General features: G+C 35.8%; 3 protein-coding genes and 1 pseudogene across 3 annotated transcripts; all 4 read left to right on the top strand.

Moving 5' to 3' along the window:
- Positions 1-15,679: 15,679 nt before the first annotated feature.
- LOC120153533 (LOB domain-containing protein 1-like) lies at positions 15,680-16,278 on the top strand. The gene is made up of 2 exons (XM_039165467.1): positions 15,680-15,891; positions 15,973-16,278. The coding sequence occupies exons 1-2, from the start codon at positions 15,688-15,690 to the stop codon at positions 16,276-16,278; spliced, it is 510 nt and encodes a 169-aa protein (XP_039021398.1). The 5' UTR covers positions 15,680-15,687.
- Positions 16,279-17,421: 1,143 nt separating this feature from the next.
- Positions 17,422-19,620, top strand: LOC120153502 (annotated as a pseudogene).
- A 998-nt stretch (positions 19,621-20,618) lies between these two features.
- Positions 20,619-23,258, top strand: LOC120153501 (UV-stimulated scaffold protein A homolog). The gene is made up of 2 exons (XM_039165441.1): positions 20,619-20,858; positions 21,132-23,258. The coding sequence occupies exons 1-2, from the start codon at positions 20,673-20,675 to the stop codon at positions 22,965-22,967; spliced, it is 2,022 nt and encodes a 673-aa protein (XP_039021372.1). The 5' UTR covers positions 20,619-20,672; the 3' UTR covers positions 22,968-23,258.
- A 1,352-nt stretch (positions 23,259-24,610) lies between these two features.
- LOC120153413 (E3 ubiquitin-protein ligase SINAT3-like) lies at positions 24,611-26,888 on the top strand. The gene is made up of 2 exons (XM_039165364.1): positions 24,611-25,132; positions 26,565-26,888. Exons 1-2 carry the CDS (start codon positions 24,908-24,910, stop codon positions 26,883-26,885), a joined length of 546 nt encoding a protein of 181 aa, XP_039021295.1. The 5' UTR covers positions 24,611-24,907; the 3' UTR covers positions 26,886-26,888.
- Positions 26,889-27,466: the final 578 nt, after the last annotated feature.

Here is a 27,466-nt window from a genome sequence, read left to right as displayed (position 1 = left end):
AATTTATTATTATTATTATTATTAAATATTATTATTAGTATATTATTATTAAATAATTATTACAAACCCATTTACAAAGCCCAAATAATAACCCTAAACCCAACTAGGGTTTCCATCTCATCCCCAGCCGCCAGACGATCTCCACCGTTGGATCTGGCAAGATCCAACGGTCCAAAGTTTACAACAAGACGCCCTAGGGTTATGATACCCTAGGGACCACGCGGCCGCCGCTGTCGCCACCACCAACGACACCCTCGCCAGAAGCCTCCAGAAGGTCAGCTGCTCCCCACATGTCACGGCTATGGGGTGAGTCACCACATAGCTCGGTGACTCACCGAAATTCCCCCTCTAGACCGGTCCGAGCATGGCTCGGTGGTGGCTATAAAAGCCACCGGATCCTGCAAGAAAAAGAACGGACAGCCACGGGGAGACAAAAAACAGAAAAGAAGAAAAACAGGAAAAAAGAAAGAAAGAAAGGAAAGCTTACCGAGGAAGCCACCGGTGATCGAAGACGCTACGGGCCGACCAAACTATTCGAAATACCCCGAAGGTATTTCTTCAGATCTACTCCAATCGGGAGTTTTTTAGGGGAAACTAACGCCTGATTCGGCCTAATAGGGTTTAGGAGGTTATTTTGGGGTATTTAGGAAAAATCCGGCCACCGCGTGTGGTGGCCGGCGTTGGTCGCCGACGCCGGAGTGCGACTGCCGGCCGGGTCTCTCTCTCAGCTTTAGAGAGAAACGAGAGAGAATTTAAACTCTCTCATTTAAGAGAGAGAAGAGAGAAATGAGAAATGAGATGATGGCCCTTCGGGCCAGCCAGCATAGGGTATTTATACCCTCTATTAAACGGCGTCGTTTAAGGGAGGACCTGCGTGTAATTTGGTAAAGGTTAAACCCTTTCCGCAGCCATCCTAACTTGTAATCTTTACATTTTAGTCACTAATCAAATTTATAATCCTTTTAATTTGGTCTCTAAATTTTATTTATTTATATTTTAGCCATTAACCGTATAAATAATATATTTATGATAAATAGCAGATTTGATCCCTTAATTTTAATAAATAATATTTTAATCCCTAGTTTATATTTTTAATTTATTTGAATCTAATATCCGAATTTTAGATAATTTTATTTTAGTCACCAAATAAATAAAATAAAGAAATAACATATTTAATCCCTATAGTTTTGATTAATTATGAATTAGATTTTTAATTTTATTTTTACTATAATTTAGTCATTTATTTTATATGTTTTAATTTATTTTATTGTTTTTTTAATATATTGTTTTAGTAGAATTTTTTCTTTTATTATATTGTTAAATATTTTTATATATTCATAAATATATATATAATAAATAATAACTTTTAAATATTTATTTTTAATATCGAAGAAAAGGACAGTCTTAATACAACTGGATGTCCTATTCTGATATTTTAAAATTAAAAAGTAAACAATATTATTTAAAATTAATATTTATCAATATCAAAGAAAAGAGCTGTCTTAAGGCACCTAGAAGTTCTTTTCGGAGATTTTTAAATAAATAAATATTTTTTATAATTTTGAAATAATAGAATTATAAATTAAATATATTTTTTGAATATTTTTAAATTTTAATAATAGAGACAATTTATAATTAAAAAGTACCAATTTTGGGCGTTGTAGGGGTGCTAATCCTTCCCTAAACGTAACCGACCACGAATCCCTTTTTATTATTAAAAAGAATGAATTTTTGGTTAAAACGCAGATCAGTTTATCTTTTAATTGGTGTTTTCTTAAAAACTCTTTTAAAAGAAAATTTTTAGGTATTCGACCTACCTGATCCAAAAGGTCGATGGCGACTCACAAATTATTTTCAAAATTATTTATAAACATCAATTTACCCGCCAAATTTAATATTTCGTGCCCGGACAAAAACCGGTTACGACAGCTTGGCGACTCCGCTGGGGATCGTCAAACTTTTAAAAATCAATTATAAATTGTCTCGTTCATATTTTTAATTCGTTCTTTTCAAATTTTTATTTTTATATAATATTTATATGTTTTATTTCAGTATTTATTTTTCTGTCAAAGGTTTGAACATTTCTCCTCACACACAACACTTGCATTGCATTACATAAAGCTCTATAATTGAGTTGTCCCTTTTAAGTGGGAGTGAAAGCGACGTCTTCGTGAGAATTTATTCTCCGTGTCAGACCTAGCAAGTAACTTTCGGGGTTCATATGCTCTATGTCTTCGTAAGAATTTATTCTTCGTGTCAGGCATAGAGAAATGTATCCCCTCGAATTGAACTCGATCCACTTTAGTCTGTGATGGACTAGGATTGAGGGTTAGCAACCCAAGGGGGCACTAACAAGGACAATTCGAGTACCTTTACTCCTAGGACTGAAAACCTGCATATAATAAACCCTAGAAACTCTCCCAATCTGAAACCATGCCGAAATTTTGTCATTAGGTATACACTAAGGAGAAATAAGCTTTAGCTTTTAATTTATTATTTTCTCCCTGAATAAATGCATGCAAACTAGAAATCATGCGGTTAGGTTAATTTTTCCAAACAAAGCATGGAACTAGAAAGCATGAGGTTAGGATTTATTATATACCATGATAAATAAATTAACCATTTTATTCTTTTTTATTTTCCCATGTATGTTATTTTTGCTCTAATTTGTTTAAATTATTTTCTTTTGTTTGCATTGCATGATCATGACCAAAAGGTGTTAACTGAAAAGGCTGTTCATCAAATTAGAAAGAAATCATAAATGGACAAAAAGTTCTATGATCAAACAAAATATGATGCGGCCAAGAAAAGACATCCTGAGGGAACTTTGAAGATAGAGAAGAGCTATTCACCCAAAGATTGTATGTCCATTGAAGAGCAAAAGGAGATACGAGAAATAAGAGAGCAGATGACCAAGATGATGGATAGAATATCTGTTTTGGCCAAAGGAAAAGAGATTCCTGCACAGAAAGAGAGAGAGCTCAATGAACCTAACCCTGCAGTTTCAGATACACAAGGGACTTTGATTCTTAACCAATTTGAGAAATTACAGACAGTCATCATTCGTATTCACAAATCGTCTGGAGATACCAAAGAAATGGTGACGACTGTACAAGTTCCCAGACAAGAGAAGAAATCATGTAATAAAAAATCATCAAAGGTTGGTCTGCTTCCGATGTCTACAACTCAAGTTCAATCCAAGACAAAAGGTGGTTCTCATGTTGATGCTATACCTATATCATATAAAGATTTGTATGAAAAGTTACTTGAAGCACGAGAAGTGGATCCATATTATATAAAACCGTTCCAATCTCCGTATCCGAATTGGTATGACATCAACGTTTATTGTGAATATCATGCCGGAGCTCAAGGACATACCATCGAGAATTGTCTTGCCTTCAAACGCCGAGTCCAAAGTCTTTTAGATCATGGAACCTTACAATTTATGGTAAATGATCGACCTAGTTTAGTAACCGAGGGTCCTGATAGATTAATACCAAAAGTCTTCAAAGGTAAGAATATCAGTAGGGGCGCCCAGAGAGAAGAGGATTTGCTGAGGTTTGAAGCTCAAATACGTCATTTGAAGATTGAAAATGATAAATTGAGCACCAAAATGGAAACCATACATGAAGACTTCCAGAAGGTCAATCAAGCCTTTCAAAATGCTGGTATAGGAAACACCCCAGAAGAGTGGATAGCAGGGGTCACCAAACTGAAAAAGAGTTGCAACATACATGAAGATCTTGTCCAAAAACTTTTTGAACACAAATGTTCTCTCACAAAGGAAAATGATCAAACTCCAAGAATTGACATAGGAGATGAAAGAACACCAGAATATCATGGAAGAAGATGTAGTCCAGACAAGCAATGTGACACATAAGCTGATAAACTAACTTGGTTTTAGAGAAGAAAATGGGAAAGTTATTCCCTATATGTAAAGTTTTGTTAGGACTGAAAGTTGTCCCCTACATGTAAAAGTTTTGTTTGATGTACTGAAGCTTTTGTGTTCAATGAAATCTGTTCTAAGATGATCACTCTTAAGTAACACCTTTTCATACATGCATTTACATTTTGTATCTGTGCATTTTCATTTTGTATTTTTACTTTTTATATATTTGAATTGCACATTTTGCATTCTTATTTTTCCATTTATGCATTTTTCACATTTTTATTTAAGTACTGTTATGTACTTTAATTACAAAAACATGTAAATAATTCATGAAAGGTTTTGTAACAGTAAAAACCAAGATCATTCATTCATCTTACTGTACCATCATCATGAAAACAATGGAGCAATCTTATAAGGGACTACAAGATCAGTGGCTAGAACAATTGACAAGGTTACCTCAGGATACAAGGAAAGAAACATCAGATTCAGTACCAGATGGATCAAATCAAATTATTCAGTATGTGACATCTGATAAAGAAGAGATAATTTATAAAGAGCAACCATGCTGTCAGATTGAAGAGTCGAAAATGGTAAAACCCTCTGGGGCATCCCAATTGAATCCAAAGAATAGCCTTGTTCATTATTCGCAATATGAGGAAAGATTCAAAAAGATGGATGAAGCAATCAAAAATATGAAATGTGTTGATACTTCCCACAAAGAATTAGAAGCAAGAGAGCTTAGCTTGGTTCCAGATTTGATTATTCCCCATGAGTTCAAAATGCCTGATTTTGAGAAATATGATGGCACCAGTTGTCCCTTAATCCATTTGAGAATGTTTTGTAGAAAAATGGAAGGATATTTGAGTTCTGATGATCTATTAATTCACTCTTTCCATGATAGTCTTTTTGGCCCAACAGTAGTCTGGTACAATCAGTTGACCCAAGAACAGATCAAGAGATGGGTAGATCTAGCTGATGCATTTTTGAGACAATATCGATATGTTAAAGGCTTAGCTCCAACACGTATGGATCTTCGAAGAGTAAAGAAGAAAACCAATGAAAGATTTCAAGAATATGCCCTAAGATGGAGAGGAGTGGCAGCACAAGTTCAACCTCCATGTTAGAAGAAGAGATATCACGTATGTTTCGTAATTCCCTTCCCGCTCCTTTCTGCGAGTTGATGCAGGCAAATCCGACAAAGGAATTCGAGAATCTTGTGACAAATGGAGATTTAATTGAGAATGTAATCAGTGAAGAAAACTCAAAAGTCACATCCAAGAGCCTGAGGAATCAAAAAACAAAAGCTGATCATGTGAATGAATGCTGCATCCAGAGTCCTAGTAATTACAAAAGAAAAAGAGCAAGTAACTATTCGGATCGATCAAAGAAAGTCAAACGATCAAGAAAAACTTTGGAAGTATTCCAAATGTCCATTTCAGATTTGTATCCTCATTTGGTTAAAGGTCAATACATCACACCAAGACCAACTAAAATAACATCAAACCCTTCTGCTCATAGCTATGATCAAGATAGTGTTTGTAATTTCCACTTGGGGGTAAAGGGGCATTCTACAGGCGATTGTAGGCCACTGTTGAAAGAAATTGAGATGCTTATTGACAAAGGGGTTTTGACACAAGAAATGATCAATAAAATGGGGGGCAAATGAAGAAAAGAACCCTGATCCTATTACATACCATTATAGGAGTAATGAGGCATAATAAAATAAATAAGTGGAAGTATAGTACCTTTCTATTTTCAGTATCTTGTTTGAACTTGTTTTTTGTTTCTTTCTCCGCTTTTTGTGCAATAAATAAATGTGTGTTGCTTATTAAGATTATGAGCAAGGAATCAAATTTTAATCTGGTGATTATTGGGTATCAAGTAGATTAAATGTTCTTTTAGTTTTTCAAGAGTTATAGATCTATTGGCAAGTGGTAAAATTATATCTTCAATATCCCATCCAATGCCAATTACTCAAACCAAATCCTGACACTACAAAGATTCTGAAGAAATGTCTCCACCTGTTTTTATACCTACTCCAGATGTTTATCTTTTCGGATATAGTTGATTGATAATACTACATTCCACCATATACATGACTTCAAAAAGTCACACATTTGTCTTTTCGAACACAAAACCATCGTAAACCAAAAGACCTCAAAAGAACCAAACTTTCAAATATCCGTGAATCTTACTGCAAGAAGAGACGAGATGAGGCATCATGGATCAACTCATTGATGATAATTTCGAGTGTTTAGGGCATACTCAAAGAAGAAGGGGAAAGTGATTGATTGAAATAAATATATCATGCATTAATTACATTTTTCATGTAAATAAAGTTAAATCTTGAATATTCATCCCCCTGTGGATACCTCTTTTTACAAAGGTTCCTGTGTATGAGATGATGAATGGCATTGTTTCATTTATCCTTTAATATATATATATATATCCTTTGTTGTCCCCATTTGAGCCTGAATAATGTTTCTTCTAATTCAACCCTAACCAAGGATCACCCTCTACATTAGGGGGCAAGATAAAGGATACTGGCTCACAAGAATAAAGATTGTTAATACAGTTTTATTACGAAGACAAGTTTCCATGAAGTCATGAAAGTTTTGAACTACAAAGTATGTCAAATACAGAGTGCTTGAAGATCAATCCAATCAAGAATAATGGAAAACCTCCAAAATGAAAAAGGAAAAGAAGGTGCTCAAAGCAATTGAAGTATTATACTCATCCAGCAAAGAAAAAAAAAAAAAAAAAAAAGAGGTAAATTGAATCAAGATGGGTGACTTATTGAGCCTCAAGTTACAAGGTTGATCAAGTACAAACAAGAAGAGCAAGAAATGCTTAAGATATGAGAAAATGGAAATGAATCCAAAATTTGGCAGTCTAGAGGGATCCAGTTGATGGAAAAATCCCCAACAAAGCAGATCCAAGTTAAGCAAGGCAAGATTGATGGCATCAGAATGAATTGATCCTTGGTTTGATTACCCTTAAACACTTATTTGGGCCTTTTTATCCCTTTCTTTTGTAACCATAAGCCATGGCCTACGTTACGTACCTGAAAAGTCCATTTTAATCGTACATGGATTTCTAAGTAAAAGAGAATATCTTCAGAATTCATTCCGCCTCTCAAGATTGATTTTTATTTGTAAAAAATTAGTTTTTAAAATCTTTAATGCATGATATGAAAAATGATAAAGGTGGGTTCAAGATATAAATTTTTAAATAACATCTTGAAACCAAAGGAGGATTCGAGTTGAAAACCTGAAAAGGCGGCTCGAATATTGAATGGTGCAACAACGACATAAGAGACGATCTTAAGCTCTTAATAAAGCACCACACATCTCAAAAACGTTCCTGAGATTCTGGAAACGAGAAGCATCTCTACAAGATGAGCATAACAACCATTTCTTCAAGTTAGTGGAAGCCCGAAGTGACATACTGAACCAACTTGAAAGAACCTACTTTACCAAAATCAACCTACACCTCAAATCAGTCAATAATTTTGACACTTGCCATAGGACTATGATTTTTGAATGATTTAAAAGTGTAGTTGATTTATTTGATATTCATTAAACTCCTTGTTTATGATTCGATTATATTGTGAACCTGAAAGGGGTAATACTTTGCAAAATTCTTTCATTCTTCAATAAAGAAAGGAGAAAAAACATTTTCAAACAGTACAGTCTCAAATGAGGAAGGTCCTTAAAGCAATTGTTGCTTATTCTACCTCTGTTGTAGAAAAAGAATGAACGAATCCAGAATAATGAAGCACTTCACATTTTTAAAAGACAAGTGGTCCAAGAAGCCAGAAAGTCTGGAGAATTGAACTTGTGACACTCCCCTATGACATTATTAACAGCTCATCAAGAAAGATTATCGTTTATCTCATGTTAAGGTCGATAAGCATCACCAGACAGATTATTTTCCCCAACCATCAAATCATGTTCTCTAGAAGATTACATCATAAAGCCATGAACAAGTCACTACCTGCACTCTGGTGTTGGCTCAAGTCTTGATCTATCATTGATACTTCTTCTATGCCGATCACTTTCTTTGTCAAGAGGATACCCATTATGTCCTTCAGAAGATTGCTGAATTTGAATTTGAGGACTTATGGCACAGAATAAGACATTGGAACAAATTCTACATTTGTATGCCGTACAGGATTCCAAAAGTTGAGATAACCAGTTTTACCATTAAATAAACCTTTCATGGTTAGGGAAGAGTGGGATAAGACAGTGTGTATTTTGGAGCAGCAGAAGAGACAGTCATTGTGGTAGTCATTGCAAGAAAATGCACCATCAAAAATCTTCTATTTTATCCTGATGATGTTTATTTCTTCTAGTAAGGTTGTTACACTGGATGTCACCGACAACAAGGTCGAATTCGACAAATCTACTCATCAATTGCTCCAACCTATCATCATCCAGTTCTTGCACATCTGTTTTCAAAAATATGCCAAGACAGTAGAAGACAGCCTCTGCATTATTGATCCCAGAAGAAAAAAAAGATAGGACATTGATATCACCAGAGAACATGTCTCTAGCAGCTCCTTATATATGGTTTTTAGGGAAACCTAGAAGCATTTCTACCTCATCAGGTTCAAGTGGAACAACTTTATTTCTTCCAACCCATACCAGATTCCATTTTCGGCACTCATCAAGAATATACTTCTGGACACTCGAAGGAAGGTCACCAGTTTGTTGTCAATGAAAAAGCATCATGTACAGCACATGGAGGAAGCAGAATAAGAGAAAATCTGTTCTTAATTGGCAGAATTATGAATATAGCCCTTTTCAGTGTAGTAGCATGGAAATGCTTCGAATCTACAAATTCTGGCTCTACATCGAATAAGCACTGGGATATCCTAGTCCAAACATTAACTGGAACAAATATAATGTGCTCAATAGCATCTTCTGGAAGTGTTCTTTGAGTTATCTGATCTGGTTGGACAGAACCAATCATTGAATTTGGAAGAATAATGTGCTCAATAGCATCTTCTGGAAGTGTTCTTTGAGTTATCTGATCTGGTTGGACAAGACCAATCATTGAATTTGGAAGAATAATGTGCTCAATAGCATCTTCTGGAAGTGTTCTTTGAGTTATCTGATCTGGTTTGGTATGAACTCCAAAATCAATCATTGGATTTGAAAGATGAATTTGCTCATAGTAGAAATAAGGAGACTCAATAGCATCTTCTGGAAGTGTTCTTTGAGTTATCTGATCTGGTTTGGTATGAACTCCAAAATCAATCATTAGATTTGAAAGATGAATTTGCTCATGGTAGAAATAAGGAGACCCAATAGCATCTTCTGGAAGTGTTCTTTAAGTTATCTGGTCTGGTTTGGTATGAATCCCAGAACCAATCATTGGAATTGAAAGGTGAATTACATGATTGTCTTCATTAAGAAGCTTCTTTTCAAGCTTCCTTTGCTTCTTTCTTTCCACAAATCATAGCCTAAGTTTCGCCTTTACTTGTAATTGGGGTCATGTATAATGAATTCCTACCTTCTACTGGAAGAAGTACGTCAGCAGTCTTAGCCATTTGATCAGCACATATAAAGTCTGTCAATCTGCAATTGATGAATCTGAACCACATTTCTTCATGGCTATTGAAGCCTCAGCCTCTGAGAATCTCATTTTTGTCAAGTATAACAGTTTACTCTCCTCATCAGAATCAGAATACAGGATTTCCTCGGTATCATAAGAACTATCAATATCTGTGAAATCATCCTGAAAAATCACTTCATAATCAGATGAGTTGTTATCAGAATCAACATGTTGCATGGGTGCAGATTTTGATGAGCCTGTACCATGTATATATGATCTTGCCATTGCATCAGATTACTATTCGCATAAATTGGTTTCTCTCCCATAGAAAAGTATATTTCAGAAATGACCTTCACTGAAAGATGATAAGCCACTGTGTCAACCTGGAATGAATGATTGAATACATCTTAAGTTTATGACAACATGAAGAGAATTTCAATTACTTGATAACACTACTGTTTAGTGACACCAGAATGAGAGTATTCAAGATAAATAGATTTGGGGCACGAATAAAGCTACAAGTACCTACAACAATTCATTGTCAAAATTGGACCTCGTGGGGATCATGACATTCCATTCAAACAGAGATTGAGAGTGAATCAAAAGCAGAATATTGAGGCATCTTGAAAGCCCATTTCAGACAGAAATGTTTCATGAGGGACATCTTGAGGGCCCATTTCAACCAGAAATAGAATATTGAGGCATTTTGAAGGCTCACAGCAATATGAATATTTGGGCATTCTTGGAGGCTCATCTCAACAAGAAGTAATGTTGAACATACTTTTAACATCTGTATCAGCCAATATTGGGGCATTTTAGAGCTCACTTCAGACAGATCCATGTGGTGTATTTTGAAGACTCATATTAACAAGAAGCAAATATTGGGGCATACTGAAAACCCTTTTCAAACAGAATCAGAAATGTTGAAATATTCTGAATATTTATCAGCAAAATGCTGGGGCATGCTGAAAACCCATTTCAATCAGAATCAGAACTGTTGATGCATTTTGAACACTTGTATTAGCCAATGTTGGGGCATGCTGAAGGCCTATATCATCCTGTGTCAAGATCATTGACTTGAAAAAAAATATTTCCAATGAGACAGAAAGGTGTGAAGAATGAAAATGGTAAAATAGTGACAGTCGAACTGACTATACATAATTGCTTCGTTCATCAGGCAGTTACATTATGATCATGTTGTTGAACAAATGTTACTCAGCAAGTATGTTTTCAAAAACCTAATATTCTTAACCGTATGACAGTGTGTTCTTTGATAAACTACATTACGGGTTCATAAATAAAGATGATCCTCAGGCAGACTACTCGATCCAGGGTTCAGTTCCTCAAGGTCTTAGCTTTGAATTTTGCATTCTCTGTATCAGTGATAATTGAAAATATTTCTTTGAGATTTCTGGCAGTTGTTTTCAACCATTACTGCTGGGATTATGAATCTGTTTTCACATCAGTTTTTGCTTAATTGATGATATTGAAGAGAGAAGCTCGACTTAATTATATTACCCTTTCCTTTTATTACTGGGGTCATCATTACCAGCCAAGATAAATTGATTTTCCATTTTGGGTTTTATCATGAGCGTCTCATCCCCAGCAGCAAAAATTACACGGATATCTTTCTGTACATTGATCCTATAGTTGATGTGTTTCTACTTCCTACAAAGATCATTATAGAAAGAAAGCATGATCAGTATCGCATTTGCCTTTTCCAGAGATGATGTCAAGATTAGTCGGTATTTCCTATTCAATTCGATACCAGCACATTTTATGAATTTGACCAATTTTTTTGGTCATACCAACATTACACTTGAATCCCCACTGAGTTTTGTTCTCAAGTGGTCTTGTGACGTTATTCAAAAGCCTTGGACACTAGGCAAAGAGATTCAATGTTTGAGAACATCTGAGCAGAAGACACAAAAAAATGAATATGTTGTCAAATGTTTTACGAACATCTAAACAGAAACCACAGGAAATGATGAATGTGTTGTCAAATGTTTTACGAACATCTGAACAGAAACCACAGGAAAGGATGAATGTGTGGTCAAATGTTTTATGAACATCTGAGCAGAAGCCACAGGAAAAGATGAATGTATTGTCAAATGTTTTACGAACCAGTGATTATGGTGTTGAACCAATGTTGCAATCATATGGTTTCCATTTATTGATCCAAGATGAAATCTGTCTTCTTCAACCCCAAGATATAATGAAGATTTCTTTCCACAGAAGGGAAGCAGAAATTTTAACAATAAGAAACTAGTGGAGCCAACTATGGTTGAACTACAAGTTGTTGTTAAGCATCTCGACATTATATGGTCCAAGTTGCCTTATTCGAGATCTGATTATATGTGGAGATATGAAATGAATTGGAATAAAATCTTCCTTATGATGTGTTTCAAGAGTTAAATAAGAACATACTCTACTCTCCTAATTAATCCCTGCTGAGTCAGGCATATCTACATCTACACTCTTCAAAGATGATAGATTCTCTTTTTAAAGATGAAAGCTTTATGGGATTTGCACACAAGTCCAAGCAAATAAAGTTGATTTTATCCAAGACAAAATGGGGCATCAGGGTCATAATTTTGACTACGACAAGAGTTCCACAAGTGAAACATTTCTTCTAAGACTTTTATGAAGCAAAGAAGGCACCACGATACAAGTTGATCAGATGATTCTGTAGAAATGCAAGCTTGATAGCATAAGTTGCTACACTGATATCCAGAGGTAACCCTGGCAATAAATGATGAACTAGAGGAAGACCAAGTTTACCACTTTGAAGTCAAATGAAGATTGCATCAACATTCATGCATTCATAAGAACATCATTTGCACAATAGACAATGCATTACATTGATACATCTGAGTGCATTCAAACATGAAGTTTTACAGATCTTCGGAAGAACGAAGAAAAAAAAAATAATACCTTACAAGAAGAAGGTATTCAAAACCAAAAATACAGGAATCACACAAACATCTGAAGAAGAGATGGACGCAATCCACAAGAATGAGTATTATCTTGAGATTGGGGCATGTTACCCAATCAACATGTTATTTTGAAAAATAATGAGAAAACGATTTCCATAGTTTCTCATTCAATCTTTTCTGAAATGAAATTGTTGAATAGTAAGAAAAAATTTCCATAGTTTCTTCTTAGTAAACTATTTCTCACATCTGTAAGTCCTTCAGTGCATGATGTTTCCAAAAAGCCTTCGGGAGCTTTTTGATGTTTTCAAAACCTTCGGGTCATCTGTAAGTCCTTCAGTGCATGATGTTTCCAAAAAGCCTTCGGGAGCTTTTTGATGTTTTCAAAGCCTTCGGGTCATCTGTAAGTCCTTCAGTGCATGATGTTTCCAAAAAGCCTTCGGGAGCTTTTTGATGTTTTCAAATCCTTCGGGTCATCTGTAAGTCCTTCAGTGCATGATGTTTCCAAAAAGCCTTCGGGAGCTTTTTGATGTTTTCAAAGCCTTCGGGTCATCTGTAAGTCCTTCAGTGCATGATGTTTCCAAAAAGCCTTCGGGAGCTTTTGATGTTTTCAAAGCCTTCGGGTCATCTGTAAGTCCTTCAGTGCATGATGTTTCCAAAAAGCCTTCGGGAGCTTTTTGATGTTTTCAAAAGCCTTATGGTCATCTGTAAGTCCTTCAGTGCATGATGTTTCCAAAAAGCCTTCGGGAGCTTTTTGATGTTTTCAAAAGCCTTAGGGTCATCTGTAAGTCCTTCAGTGCATGATGTTTCCAAAAAAAAAAAAAAAAAAAAAAAAAGCCTTTGGGAGTTTTTTTGATATTTACAAAAGCCTTAGGGTCATCTGTAAGTCCTTCAGTGCATGATGTTTCCAAAAAGCCTTCGGGAGCTTTTTGATGTTTTCAATGCCTTCGAGTCATCTGTAAGTCCTTCAGTGCATGATGTTTTCAACATTTCCATCCTACTCAAAAGAAGCCAAATGAAAAAAAAATATATTGTCTTTTTCGTCTTTACTCTATTCTTGTTAACACAAGGATGAGCAAAGAGGGGCAGCTGTAGACATCATTTTTTTTTTCATTTAAATTTATTATTATTGTTAAATTTTATTATTATTATTATTAAATATATTATTATATTATTATTAAATAATTATTACAAACCCATTTACAAAGCCCAAATAATAACCCTAAACCCAACTAGGGTTTTCCATCTCATCCCCAGCCGCCAGACGATCTCCACCGTTGGATCTGGCAAGATCCAACGGTCCAAAGTTTTACAACAAGACGCCCTAGGGTTATGATACCCTAGGGACCACGCGGCCGCCGCTGTCGCCACCACCAACGACACCCTCCCAGAAGCCTCCAGAAGGTCAGCTGCTCCCCACATGTCACGGCTATGGGGTGAGTCACCACATAGCTCGGTGACTCACCGAAATTCCCCCTCTAGACCGGTCCGAGCATGGCTCGGTGGTGGCTATAAAAGCCACCGGATCCTGCAAGAAAAAGAACGGACAGCCACGGGGAGACAAAAAACAGAAAAGAAGAAAAACAGGAAAAAAGAAAGAAAGAAAGGAAAGCTTACCGAGGAAGCCACCGGTGATCGAAGACGCTACGGGCCGACCAAACTATTCGAAATACCCGAAGGTATTTCTTCAGATCTACTCCAATCGGGAGTTTTTTAGGGGAAACTAACGCCTGATTCGGCCTAATAGGGTTTAGGAGGTTATTTTGGGGTATTTAGGAAAAATCCGGCCACCGCGTGTGGTGGCCGGCGTTGGTCGCCGACGCCGGAGTGCGACTGCCGGCCGGGTCTCTCTCTCAGCTTTAGAGAGAAACGAGAGAGAATTTAAACTCTCTCATTTAAGAGAGAGAAGAGAGAAATGAGAAATGAGATGATGGCCCTTCGGGCCAGCCAGCATAGGGTATTTATACCCTCTCTTAAACGGCGTCGTTTAAGGGAGGACCTGCGTGTAATTTGGTAAAGGTTAAACCCTTTCCGCAGCCATCCTAACTTGTAATCTTTACATTTTAGTCACTAATCAAATTTATAATCCTTTTAATTTGGTCTCTAAATTTTATTTATTTATATTTAGCCATTAACCGTATAATAATATATTTATGATAAATAGCAGATTTGATCCCTTAATTTTAATAAATAATATTTTAATCCCTAGTTTATATTTTTAATTTATTTGAATCTAATATCCGAATTTTAGATAATTTTATTTTAGTCACCAAATAAATAAAATAAAGAAATAACATATTTAATCCCTATAGTTTTGATTAATTATGAATTAGATTTTTAATTTATTTTTACTATAATTTAGTCATTTATTTTATATGTTTATTTATTTTATTTTTTTTTAATATATTGTTTTAGTAGAATTTTTCTTTTATTATATGTTAAATATTTTATATATTCATAAATATATATAATAATAATAACTTTTAAATATTTATTTTTAATATCGAAGAAAAGGACAGTCTTAATACAACTGGATGTCCTATTCTGATATTTTAAAATTAAAAAGTAAACAATATTATTTAAAATTAATATTTATCAATATCAAAGAAAAGAGCTGTCTTAAGGCACCTAGAAGTTCTTTTCGGAGATTTTTAAATAAATAAATATTTTTTATAATTTTGAAATAATAGAATTATAAATTAAATATATTTTTGAATATTTTAAATTTTAATAATAGAGACAATTTATAATTAAAAGTACCAATTTTGGGCGTTGTAGGGGGTGCTAATCCTTCCCTAAACGTAACCGACCACGAATCCCTTTTTATTATTAAAAAGAATGAATTTTTGGTTAAAACGCAGATCAGTTTATCTTTTAATTGGTGTTTTCTTAAAAACTCTTTTAAAAGAAAATTTTTAGGTATTCGACCTACCTGATCCAAAAGGTCGATGGCGACTCACAAATTATTTTCAAAATTATTTATAAACATCAATTTACCCGCCAAATTTAATATTTCGTGCCCGGACAAAAACCGGTTACGATAGAAATCAAATTTGGGTATCATTTTTATGCACTTTTGTCAACAATTTTCCAGACGCTGACAAACCATGGTTTGTTTCGTTAGAAAAGAAAAAAACCAACTAATGCCATTGTTAGGTCCACTGTCCTCTAACAGTGTCATTATCCTAATCCTGTCTTTAAGTGGCTGCCTCCCCAACTTCCCACCACTACCATTTGATTTTTTTTATCACCATTCTTGACTTCCTATGCTTTATCCTTTCCCTTATATACACTTTGGCTCACAACATGGTGTCCTCAACAATGGGTTCCGAAATCGAAATTACTCCAGCAAGGGCAATAACCCATCAACCCTGCGCCGCTTGTAGGATGCTCCGCAGGCGATGCGACGTTAATTGCATTCTCGCCCCGTATTTTCCCGGCGATGAGCCGGAGAAATTTGCTGTGGTGCACAAGGTTTTCGGTGCTAGCAACGTTATCAAAATGATTCAGGTGAGAGACCCTGTACGAAGAAATCTGCATGTACGAAGAAACTAGATGTTTTATTTGTTTTGATTGGTTATATGATAACAGATGGTGGAGGAAAGGAACAGGGAGGATGCGGCGAAAGCGCTGGTGTACGAGGCGAAAGCGAGGATGAGAGACCCTGTTTACGGCAGCACGGGGACCATTTTTCAACTGCAGAAGATGGTGCAACAACTTAAAGTGCAGCTTGAATCCACGAATGCTCGAGTATTGGAATTGCAGCAGCAAAAAGATCAGTTGCTCAGTATCTTTCTAGATGTTGATCTGCATTCTCTCGTCGATTATGGCGGTAGTTTTTCATTGGATTGTGAAGATTCCATGGCCTATGATCCCTCCAAATTCCCCGTTGTATGACCGGATCCAAAACCACGTCAAAGACTGGAACAAATACAAAGAAATTTATGTATATCATTTATAATATTACTTTACTTCTGTTTATGTTTCGTGCCAAATGTTGATAAGATTCCATAGAAAATTAATGTTTTAATAAGAAAATAAATGACAAAGGTAATGAAAATTTACTTACCCCGTTTTCTAAGATGATTCTAAAGAACCCCACGCCACACGCAAACTTTTTAATTTAATGTTGATCATAGGTCAAATTTGAGTATTACTCCTTGTACTTTATCTAATGTTGTGGGTTTTGTCCTATACTTTAATTTAATCCCTTTTAGTTCTACACTTTTTAATTCAAACAACAACTACTACATTTACTAAATCAAATTTGAAAGTATTTGAAATTTATAATTTAATTATATTATCGATGTTTGTACAGCAAAACCCTAAAAAAAAAGTTCTTTACAGTCGCATGCTTCTTCTTTTTTCATTTAAATTCTTTATAATTAGATTTGACGACACATCAACTGATCAATATGACACTTATTTGTTATGATATTGATTTTTCATGATTTGGACATAGTTTGCGTTCGGAGATAGTTTAATATCCTGTTGTGGTTTATTTGTCGATGCAGTTAAATATGTTCGTATTGTTTGAGTTTTTAGATGAATTTTTAACATTTTATTTATATCATACTTATATGATCTCAAGTGACTAATTTAATGTATTAATGATTATAAGAATATGTCCTAGTTATATAGTTATTATAATATTAGATATTATCTTTTTTTTAATAAAACTACCTATTTTTATTTACATAAAAGTAATATTATCAATGTAATATTTAAAAAATTTAAAAATTATAAATATTAATATCGATCAAGTTAAAATAAACAAATTAAACTTACAAATGGCATATAATAAGAGGGAAATTTAACGGAAAGCCCTTTTTGCTTGTGCTTTCACCTCAACTCTTAACTGATCCTTTTGTTTCTGGGGAAGTTTTCTTTTTTTCTCCTTTAGGAACACTGCCCTGCGACTTTTCAACACTCTTCTGCTGAACCCATACTTGCCTTTTCCCTATAAACCGGTGTGTATTATTATTCATTTATCTTCAATTGCCGTCTCTATTTTTCTACGCCTTGATTGAATTATTTTTTGGTTCTCTTGATTATTTTTACAGGCACGTGAGATCTGAAAATGAAAAAAAAACGGTTGCTTTATATTGGTCATGTAAAGAAAGCCTCCTGATGTTTCTAGTTTAGTTGGAAATGCATTGAGGAAAAGATTTATTTATTTTTAATTGTTTTTAGGGGTGAGATTTGATTTGGGTATTTGTTGAAAATTTCATCTTTATTGATTATTCAGTTTTCTTGGGGTAGTTTAGGGGATGGAAATTGAAGTGGGAATGGGGGGTGGAGCTTGGAAGGACGAAGACAAGGCAATGATTGCCTCTGTTTTAGGAACAAAAGCATTTGACTACTTGATATCAAGCTCGGTTTCGAATGAGAACATTTTGATGACCGTATGTAGTGACGAGAATCTTCAAAACAAGCTCTCAGATCTCGTGGACCGACCCAACGCCGCCAACTTCAGCTGGAATTATGCCATTTTTTGGCAAATTTCGCGGTCCAATTCAAGCGGTTGGGCCCTCGGTTGGGGAGATGGCTGTTGCAGAGAGCCTAAACAAGGAGAAGAATCTGAAGCTACTTGGATTCTTAATCTGCGGCTCGAAGAAGAGACTCAGCCGGAGATGAGGAAAACTGTTTTGCAGAAATTGCATGATGTTTTTGGTGGATCGGATGAGTATAATTACGCACTTGGTTTGGATAAGGTACTGATACTGACATGTTCTTTTTAGCATCCATGTTTTTCTTTCCACCTGGAGAAGGTGGTCCGGGGAAATGTTTGGCGTCTGGGAAACATGTTTGGATTATGGATGCTTTGAAGTCGGGTTCAGATTATTGTGTTCGGTCCTTTTTGACAAGGTCTGCCGGAGTTCAAACTATTGTTTTAGTCCCTACTGATGTTGGTGTTGTTGAATTGGGGTCCGTTGGGTTGGTACCTGGAAGCTTAGAGTTCAAACTATTGCTTGGGGAAAGACAAGTGGGAGTACCAATTCAATTGGTGCATGAGAAGAAAAATTTAAATACCATTGTTTCGAATTCAACGATTGTGGAGAGATTGCAAGTGGGAGTAGCAATGCCAGTGGTGCATGAAAAGAACGATGGAAATACCATTGTTTTGAATTCGACAATTGTGGAGAAATTTCATGGCACTCCCAAGATTTTTGGGCAGGATCTGAACAACACTTCGAATGGTCGTTCCATTTATAGGGAGAAACTTGCTGTTAGACCGACATGGGGAGCACATGTTAATGGAGGTAGGCTTTCGTTTTTAAGTAATCAAAATGGTCTTAATTGGTCACATGTTCATGGTGTGAAACAAGGGAGCCCAATAGAGTTTCAAGAGTTTTCTAATGAGGCTCAGGATGAGTTTCGGTTTAACCATTATCAGTCACAAAAGCCAGTTCAAATGCAGATTGATTTCTCTGGGGCTACTTCAAGGCCTTACGCGAGTACTCAGCCATTGGGTGCTGAATCCGAGCACTCAGATGTTGAAGCACCATGCAAGGAAGAGAAGCCGAGTGCAGCTGATGAGAGGAAGCCCCGGAAAAGAGGTAGGAAGCCTGGTAATGGAAGAGAAGAAGCTCTTGATCATGTTGAAGCAGAGAGGCAGCGGCGTGAGAAGCTGAACCAACGGTTCTATGCCTTGCGAGCCGTTGTGCCCAACATATCAAAGATGGACAAAGCTTCATTGTTAGGAGATGCAATTGCTTACATCAATGATCTTCAAGCAAAACTTCAGGTCATGAAAGCAGAGAGGGAGAAGTTTGGTAGTACTTCGAGAGTTTCACCAGGGTTGGATCCTAATAGTATAGAGAGTCATGGCCGAGCTCCTGATATCAATGTTCAAGCTGTTGAATGTGGTTGTTGTATGAGTAAACTGTCCATTAGATTCACATCCTGCATTAAGAGTAATCCAAGCATTCAAGAGACACAGATTAATATACGAGTCGAAACTTGTTGCAGCAGATGATACTGTGTTCCATACATTTGTTATCAAGTCTCACGATGGGAACCTCTAATAAGGGAACAGTTGATTGCCGCTTTTCAGGTGAACCGAATTCCTTGAAGCCATTTCATCCCTTGGATAGCACTCGATTGCATTGAAAACAGTCCATAGGGTTTAAAAATTATAGGTAGGAACCTGATTCCAAGCTTCTTCAAAGGTTTGACATACAACAAGGTAGTGCAGCAAATTGTGTGTGATTGTTATTATTATATATTCTCTGCCATAGTGAGGTATATTTGCAGGGATTACTTAAAACGTTAAGTTGAACCAACTTATGCCCTTGTTGGTAGCTTTAGAACTGATTCCCTCTTTTTATTTTTTATTTTTCTATATTACCCCTAGTCTTTTAAATGGGTATATTTATTTCTGGATACTTTGCTATGCCATTTTGAAGGGAGGGGGGGGGGAAGAAATTACTATTTACTGCGAGGAAGCAGAATCTATGATAAGCTAGAGAATCCATGCATGGAATTTAACAGTGAAGCTGTTTTGGATTTTGTAAGCATTTGGTGGCACTTTCCAGTTTTGCTCTCTCACTGTTCTGATACTCTTTCAACTTGTGTTTTGGCCTAATACAATTTACCATTTAAAGTAAAATATTATATTTCCTTCCTTAAATGCTTTACGTTTGTCTCTTCGAATCAACAAATATTGGACCAATCAAATTACGCAACATGACATCTTTCTATTTTTTGCCCTTTGTCCTATTAAAATTACTTGTCTTGGTAGTTCTGTCTAAGGAAAGTGGGTTTTAAGAGAGACCATTGTGACCCCTCCTCTTTCCTGGAAATATACATGGGGTGATTTTTAGTACAATCGTTTTCACACTAGTCGCCTAATATAGTTTCGAAGGTGAATATGTTATTGGTGGAAATTAACCCGAATTTCACAACATCAAATAATAACAAAATTGGTATAAATAATAATTTTTTAAATAATTTTTTTTTGAAAAATTAAAAAGATAATAATAAAATGATAACGTCTTTTTAATTATATATTAAAACTGTGACACGTGAGACTTTCCTTAATGGTAAGGTACAATCATGTTCATTTATTCTTAGAGAGGTAGCGGTAACATTTACACATTTGGATTAATATTTTGATTGCCGAAAGGGCCATATTGAAGGTCCGCCCTACGAAATGCCACGTATATCAAGCTCAGAAACCGCCTCTATCCAGTTGACTCTTGAAAATTAACAGAGGATAAAAACCTATATAAATTAGTTTTTTTGAAAAAAAAAATAATGAAAAATTAGACAACTGATACGATTGGGGAATGGCTATGGAGATGGAGGAGCGAGGAAAAGTCGGGACTTTGATGGAAAAAGCCACGAACTCGACAGCTTCCGAGGTTGATCCACGCCTTCTCAAAGCAATCAAATCGGTGGTCCGGTCCTCCGATTTCGAACTTCGACTGGCCGCCCATACCCTCATGGACCTCATGAAGCGCGATCATTCCCAGGTCTTCTATACGTCTTTCTTCAATGAGTTTCTAAATAAGCATATTTTGATTTCAGCAACATTTCCGGGTTTCCCCCCCTTGGTTTAATCCAATTTTAGTTTCCTTAATGCGTGTTGTGCAATCGGATTTCAAGAGTTTGTAGTCTTTATTTTTGAAATGAAATTCCGGATCTTTTCCTTTAATGATATTCATTTATTTTTCTAAATTATGGAAAGAAAAATCCAAGGAGACTTGTGTTAAGGGAATTTGAGCTTATGAGACTTGTGATTGCAGGTTCGTTATCTCACGCTTCTTATAATCGATGAGCTTTTCATGCGATCTAAGCTTTTCAGAACCCTTCTGGTTGAGAATTTAGATCAGTTGTTGGCCTTAAGTGTTGGGTTCAGAAGAAATATGCCGCTCCCAGCTCCTCCAGCAATTGCGTCGGCTTTGCGTTCTAAGGCAATTGAGTTCTTGGAGAAGTGGAATGCATCTTTTGGGATTCATTACAGGCAACTTAGATTAGGTTTTGATTATCTTAAGAATACTCTCAGGTTTCAATTTCCTAACCTTCAGGAGACTGCGGCCAGAATAGAACGAGAGAGAAGGGAAAGGGAGAGAAGGACTCGGGAAATTTTACAGAACAAGTTTGAAATCCTGAAGACAAATTTTAGTTCTGTTAAGGAAGAAATACAGTCTACAGTTGATGAGATTGGACAATGTTTAGATATTGTTCGTACTAAAGAGGAATGTGTGCCTCCCATCCTATTGGATGATGAAGATTTTGTAGAGTTCCGTTCTGCTGAATTGAGGCAGATACGCCTTGACTCATTGAAGGAAGGAGAAAAAATACATGAGAACAATGATAACAAAGTGGTTTTCGATGCATTAAGAGAGCTGTATAAGCTTTTAGTGACTAAGCATCTGGTTTTAGTACAAGAAAGGATTTCTCTTCTCATAAGGGTCGAAGTGGCTGACAACAGGTCACGAGAATCCATGCTGAAGGAGTTGATTGATATACGGAACAGTCTCATGTCTGTGAAGAAGGATTGTGAAGAATCTGGTTGTGCTTTACCCAAAACTGCAAAAAATAACACAGAGGAGGAGGAAGATTTCTGGGAGGAAGGTGATTTTGGATCAATCAAGAATGGAATTACTACTGAACCTGAGAAGCATAAGGAGGTAGAAAGTTGTAATGCAGATGAGAAAAGTAGATCTGTTGAGGATAGGAATTCCAAGAAATCAAATAAACGTAGCAAAAATCTTGCTAAATTGCCAGCTTCTAGCATGGTGAAAGGCAAAGATAAAGACTGCAGTAACTTGAGTTCTAAGGGCAAAGAGACTCAAGGCCATGAAAAATCTGTTAGGGGTGATCTTTTGGCTGAAGCTCCAGTTCTCAAGTGGGGTTCTTTCTTGGATAATTGGGGCTCAGTCTCTAATAGGGATACATTAGCAAATCAGAAAGGCTTGGAGCTTGACAATCACTGGGGAAGAGTAGATTATGATGCTGTGATTCCAGCTGAGAAAATTGCAGAATTGAATCTTCAGGCGACTATTTACCAGGAAAAGGTAGGGGAAATCCAACCATGCCGTGCACCTTTGAATAAAGGTGGACTTTGTCAGAGAAGAGATTTGAAGGTTTGCCCATTTCATGGGCCCATTATACCTCGAGATGATGCAGGAAACCCAATCAATCAGAATTCTTCAACAGACAATACAGATCCTGATTTAGGCTCTGATTTAGCAGAGCAGTTAGCAAAACAAGCTGTGAACAATGTTAGGGAGCGAGATAAAGAGGAAGCAAGGAAGAGAAAGCTTGCAAAACAGTCATTACAGCGGGAAAAGCTTGCTAAAGTTCGGGAACACAATGAAGCTGTTCTTCGTGATGCTGCAATGGCTTCAACATCAATATCAGCAGCTTTTGGAGAAGACATGGGGGAAACTGTTGGAGAGAGGTCAGCGGGGAGAAGAAACAAACAAACTCTGGCATCCATGCTGCGGAAGAAAGTTACGACAAAAGATAGGTTAGCTCAGAGACTTCTAAACACCCGGGCAACAGATGCAATGATAAGACAGATGACCCAGGGCGACGATGCAACTTATAAAGAATCCTTTCCCAATCAATGGTAGATGGTTTCCTATTAAGTTAGCAGGCATTTCTTGAAGAGTCATGCCGATAAATCCTTAGGCAAGTACGGGTCAAACAATTTCGATGGTGTTCGTGTGAGTATATAAAGCACAAGCTGATTGAATATTCATTGCATTAATGAAGCTATTTCAATCAAATTCCTCTTCGAGCTTGAGGAATGTAGTTGTACCATTGTGAATCAGGTATGATGAAACATTCAAGCAAGAGTCTTTTTATTGTCAGTTTTGTGACATTCATGTGTTTTGTTCAGTTTTTGAGGAGATTTCTTTTTACATGTTCTTGGAAATAAGAGCTAGAATGTTAGATCAGTCTTTTACACAATAAAGGAGATTTTCTCTCATTGCTGACTCCATCTATATATTGGCTGGAAATTGAGCTGAGACTGCTTGACAAAATCTCCAATGACAACTTCATGTAGGTCGATTGCTTGTATGGAAAATGAAACTACCATCATGTAATTTTCTGCCAGAAACAAATTAAGAAGGCTATGGAGTTATATATTTTCATGATTTATCCGGCCTAAGCCATAGGATTTAGTGTCCATAAAACTGCTTACATCATTTGGATAGGTACAAGTTCTTTCAGGACACAAATTTGCTATAATGTTCCTAACAGACAAAATCAGGAGGTAACAAAAGCTATATTTTGCCTTTGTATCCAATAAACCAGCTCGGACTTGGGACATTGGAAGAAGACTGGAACTGTTTTTGCTTAGTTTATATGGCAGATTGGATAGCGACCACTGGTATTAGTTAATGTAGTAGGGTGAGCAGGTGGCCTTCCTTATCAAACCAGTAAATATGGAAGTACTAACTTCAAGTTTAATATTAGTTATTAGAATTTGAATCTGGAAGTTTAATTCAATTAATTCATGTATTCACTTAAAAAAACGCTAAACAGATTATATCTTGGAATCCCAACATTTACAGGATTAGAATTGTTTAGTGCTAATTAACCTGATTTCCCGTTGAAGTTCAAGTAACGTTGAACCCAAGTCACCTCTTTATGCTATCGTTATCCCAATATTCATATACGACGATGACAACGTAAGGGGTGATGTTGACCTCAGAGAGACATCCCAATTTGTATATTCAGTTGTCAAAATTAGAATAAATTTTTAACAAAAATGATCCATGAAAAAGTATGAATAAATCAATACGAATTTAAAAAATATTTTTAAATATAATATAATATATTTTTTATTTAAAATAAATACAAATAAATTTTAGAATGATACAATCAATCAAATAGACGATTATACGAGAAAAAAATAATAATTTTAGAAGAGATCCACATCTTAATTTAAATGTGAAACCGGGATTACATTTTTTCTCCATCCCAAATAAACTAGAAAAGGTTTGACCCACCTCATACAATAAAATAAACTTAATCCAAGTCCTTGCTTAGACATGGTTGAGATAGAATTTAATGAGCAGCGCCCGCTAGCAGTAAATATATCGCAAGCAGCCAAGAACATGATCGGGGTAATGGAGCCAATAATTAACAAGCGTTAAACAAATTACAACCAGTAACAGTGACGGCTAATTTATTAACCGTTGCTTCTTCTAATATTTCCTCCTCATCACCTTATCAATCCTTATTATTTTGCCTTTTTTGGTAAAGCTTTCCTATAACCTGAAACCCTTTGATGTTGATCATTTGTCTCTCTGGAAGTTTAGACGGTGACACTGACACCTACCAATGAAGAAAAGCAAAAGAGACTCGAAATGGTAGTTTTTTCTTCCGCCCCCCCCCTTCTGTATAGAATCTAGATTCAATTAATCTTTTATAAGGTTTCAACCCAGTTCATTCTTTGTTTGTTCTTCAATCAAAGAAAAGACCCTTTTTTTTCTTCCGGAAAGGAATTATACCCATTTGTGGAATAGCCGATCAAATTTGATTGCTTTTTATCTCCTTTCGTATGGAATCAGATAGCATTGATTGTATGACATCTTCAGATGTAATTGATGATGATAAGATCCATCATCATAACCAGTTGCCTTCATTGTCGAAGCCCCGTAGCAACAATGGGAACAGCAGCAACAACAGTGCTGTGTCATCAGCGGTTCATCCAAGTACCACCAGTGTTCATGAACTCCTTGAATGTCCTGTCTGTACCAATTCTATGTACCCTCCTATCCATCAGGTCAGTCCTTAGTCCAGTTTCTTTTGTGGGTTTCTCTTTTCTTGGAGAAAAATCACTTACTTTTCGGGCTTTGAATACTTTAAATTTCTTTCTTTTTTTCTTGGTTCTTATGATCAGTTGGTCACTTCCTGGCTTTGAGTGATTTCTTTAAGTTTAATCTCTTATGTTTGATCTGTGTTTTATCGTGTTAGAATAGTACTAAGATTGTTGAAACTTGTTGGCTTGGATGTTATTTTAGGGTGACTTTGTCTAATTGATTCTTTGATGTGGGGTTGTACTTGTGTTAGAGAAGCTGAACTTGAGGATGTAATCAGTCTACTGTTTCTTTTTGTTTAGGGGATTAAGGCTAAAGGCAGATAAACGCGTTTATTCATCTGGATGAATTCTCTGTCTTGGTTTTCTTATCAGCCCTTTCTATGAGTTGCTTACTGTCTCAGTTTTTAATCAATCAAAGAAGTAAACATGAGAACCTTTTGCATATAATGATGAACTTTAATAGCTTTTCTATGAGTAGAAAAGAAAAGGAGCAACTACAAAAGGATGATGGACTGATCACATTCTAATTGTGAGAAATCAACACTGTAGCCTTATGCGGTTCTGCCTATTTTCCCCTCTATTCATAACAATGTCTTTTCCGATCTGGCATGGCAAACTATGAACTGTAAACAGAAGTGGCCTGTGTACATGTTTGTTATGTACTTATGGAGGATAATAGAAATGTGTGGTTTCAAGTGATTTTATTGTCTCTCTTTCTGGAAGCTAAGAAGGTCAAATAGAAAAGGAAACTAAAGCTATCCGGTTAGGAAAATATACGAATCCATGTTGATTCCGATGAGAGTTACACTAGGATGTTTTGTGAGACAAAACCAGTGATGTCTTTCAAGTTGCTTAGTTTCACAGAGAAAATAGAATAATAGTTTCATCTACAGGATAAGAAATGCTGATAAAAAAATTTGTTTATAGTTATAGTAATTGAAGAGTGTCTTAGGGTCTGCTGTTTCATTCATCGTTCTCACAACTGTATGCATTGCATCAGATGGAGCATTGTCTTGAAAATCAAGTAAATTCTGTTCATTCTTTCTCCTTTCTCCTTATATGTGCATTGCATTAGCATGCACAAGGTGAGGTGGCTGGTTAATAGATTTCTGACCTGAAGATCCGCTGATGCTTAAAACACCCTTTTTTCTTTTGTCCGGTGCCGAAACTTTGGCTTATTGTATTTTTTGATTTAGACATGTTACACCAGCATGTTTCTATGTTTTCCCCTGTTGTGTGCTGATAGAACATATTGATCTGAAAATGGTACCCAATTTCTACCAGTTTCTTAAATTGCACATGTCAATTGAGCTGGATTTCTTATCGTCTTATGCGGACCTTCTCAAAACAATTTGGTAGCTTATTATTGGTGTTTTAACTATTTGTTGTTCCTCAGTGCCACAATGGGCATACCCTCTGTTCAGCATGTAAAACAAGAATACACAATCGATGTCCTACTTGTAGACAGGAGCTTGGTGATATTAGGTGTCTAGCACTAGAGAAGGTAGCTGAATCACTTGAACTGCCTTGCAAATATACATTGCTTGGGTGCCCGGAGATCTTTCCGTACTACAGTAAACTCAAACACGAAGCCCTATGTAACTTCAGGCCATTCAATTGCCCATATGCTGGATCAGAATGTTCCGTTGTTGGCGATATTCCATTTTTTCTTGCTCATCTAACCATCGTTATGTCAAGTCCAATCCTCGGGAAGTAGGAAAACGCCACCTGGATGCTTACTGTGAGTTACATTCGTTTTAAAAGTGTATTCGATGAATGCATGTGGATCTCATGTAACCTTGCAATGCATGTATTCTATGATTGCATGTGAAGACTAAAAAACTTTTGAAATAGACTAATAGTATTGTGAAAATTATAAAAAAAATTAAATAACACTTTAATTACAATTACAAAATCAAATAAAATATTATTTATTAATTAAATAGGTTACATTATACCTTCAACAGTAATTAATGAAAAATAACAACGTACTCGTTATGTAACTTTTAAAATTTAAGGTAAAACTACTTCAAATATCATTAAATTTTATCCTATGACTCATTTATATTATTGAACTTTTAATTTCGTCAATTATAACATTAAATATTAGTTTTGCTTTTAATTATACCACTCCATCGTTAAGTCAGTGACGAGACGATGACATGACTAATAGTTGTTGGCGTAGTTTTCCACACAAAAATGATGTTTTGGTGTGATTACTTTTATGCCTAAAATTACGTTGTTTTATACACTGAACTTTAGGGTGAATTGATTTTTCTGCTAAATTTTTAAATAAAT

The sequence above is a fragment of the Hibiscus syriacus genome, unplaced genomic scaffold, assembly GCF_006381635.1.
Source record: "Hibiscus syriacus cultivar Baekdansim isolate YM2019G1 unplaced genomic scaffold, ASM638163v2 tig00111100_pilon, whole genome shotgun sequence".
Lineage (NCBI taxonomy): Eukaryota > Viridiplantae > Streptophyta > Magnoliopsida > Malvales > Malvaceae > Hibiscus > Hibiscus syriacus.
Note: the sequence above shows the minus strand (reverse complement) of the source record. Positions and strands in the feature narration are given on the sequence as shown.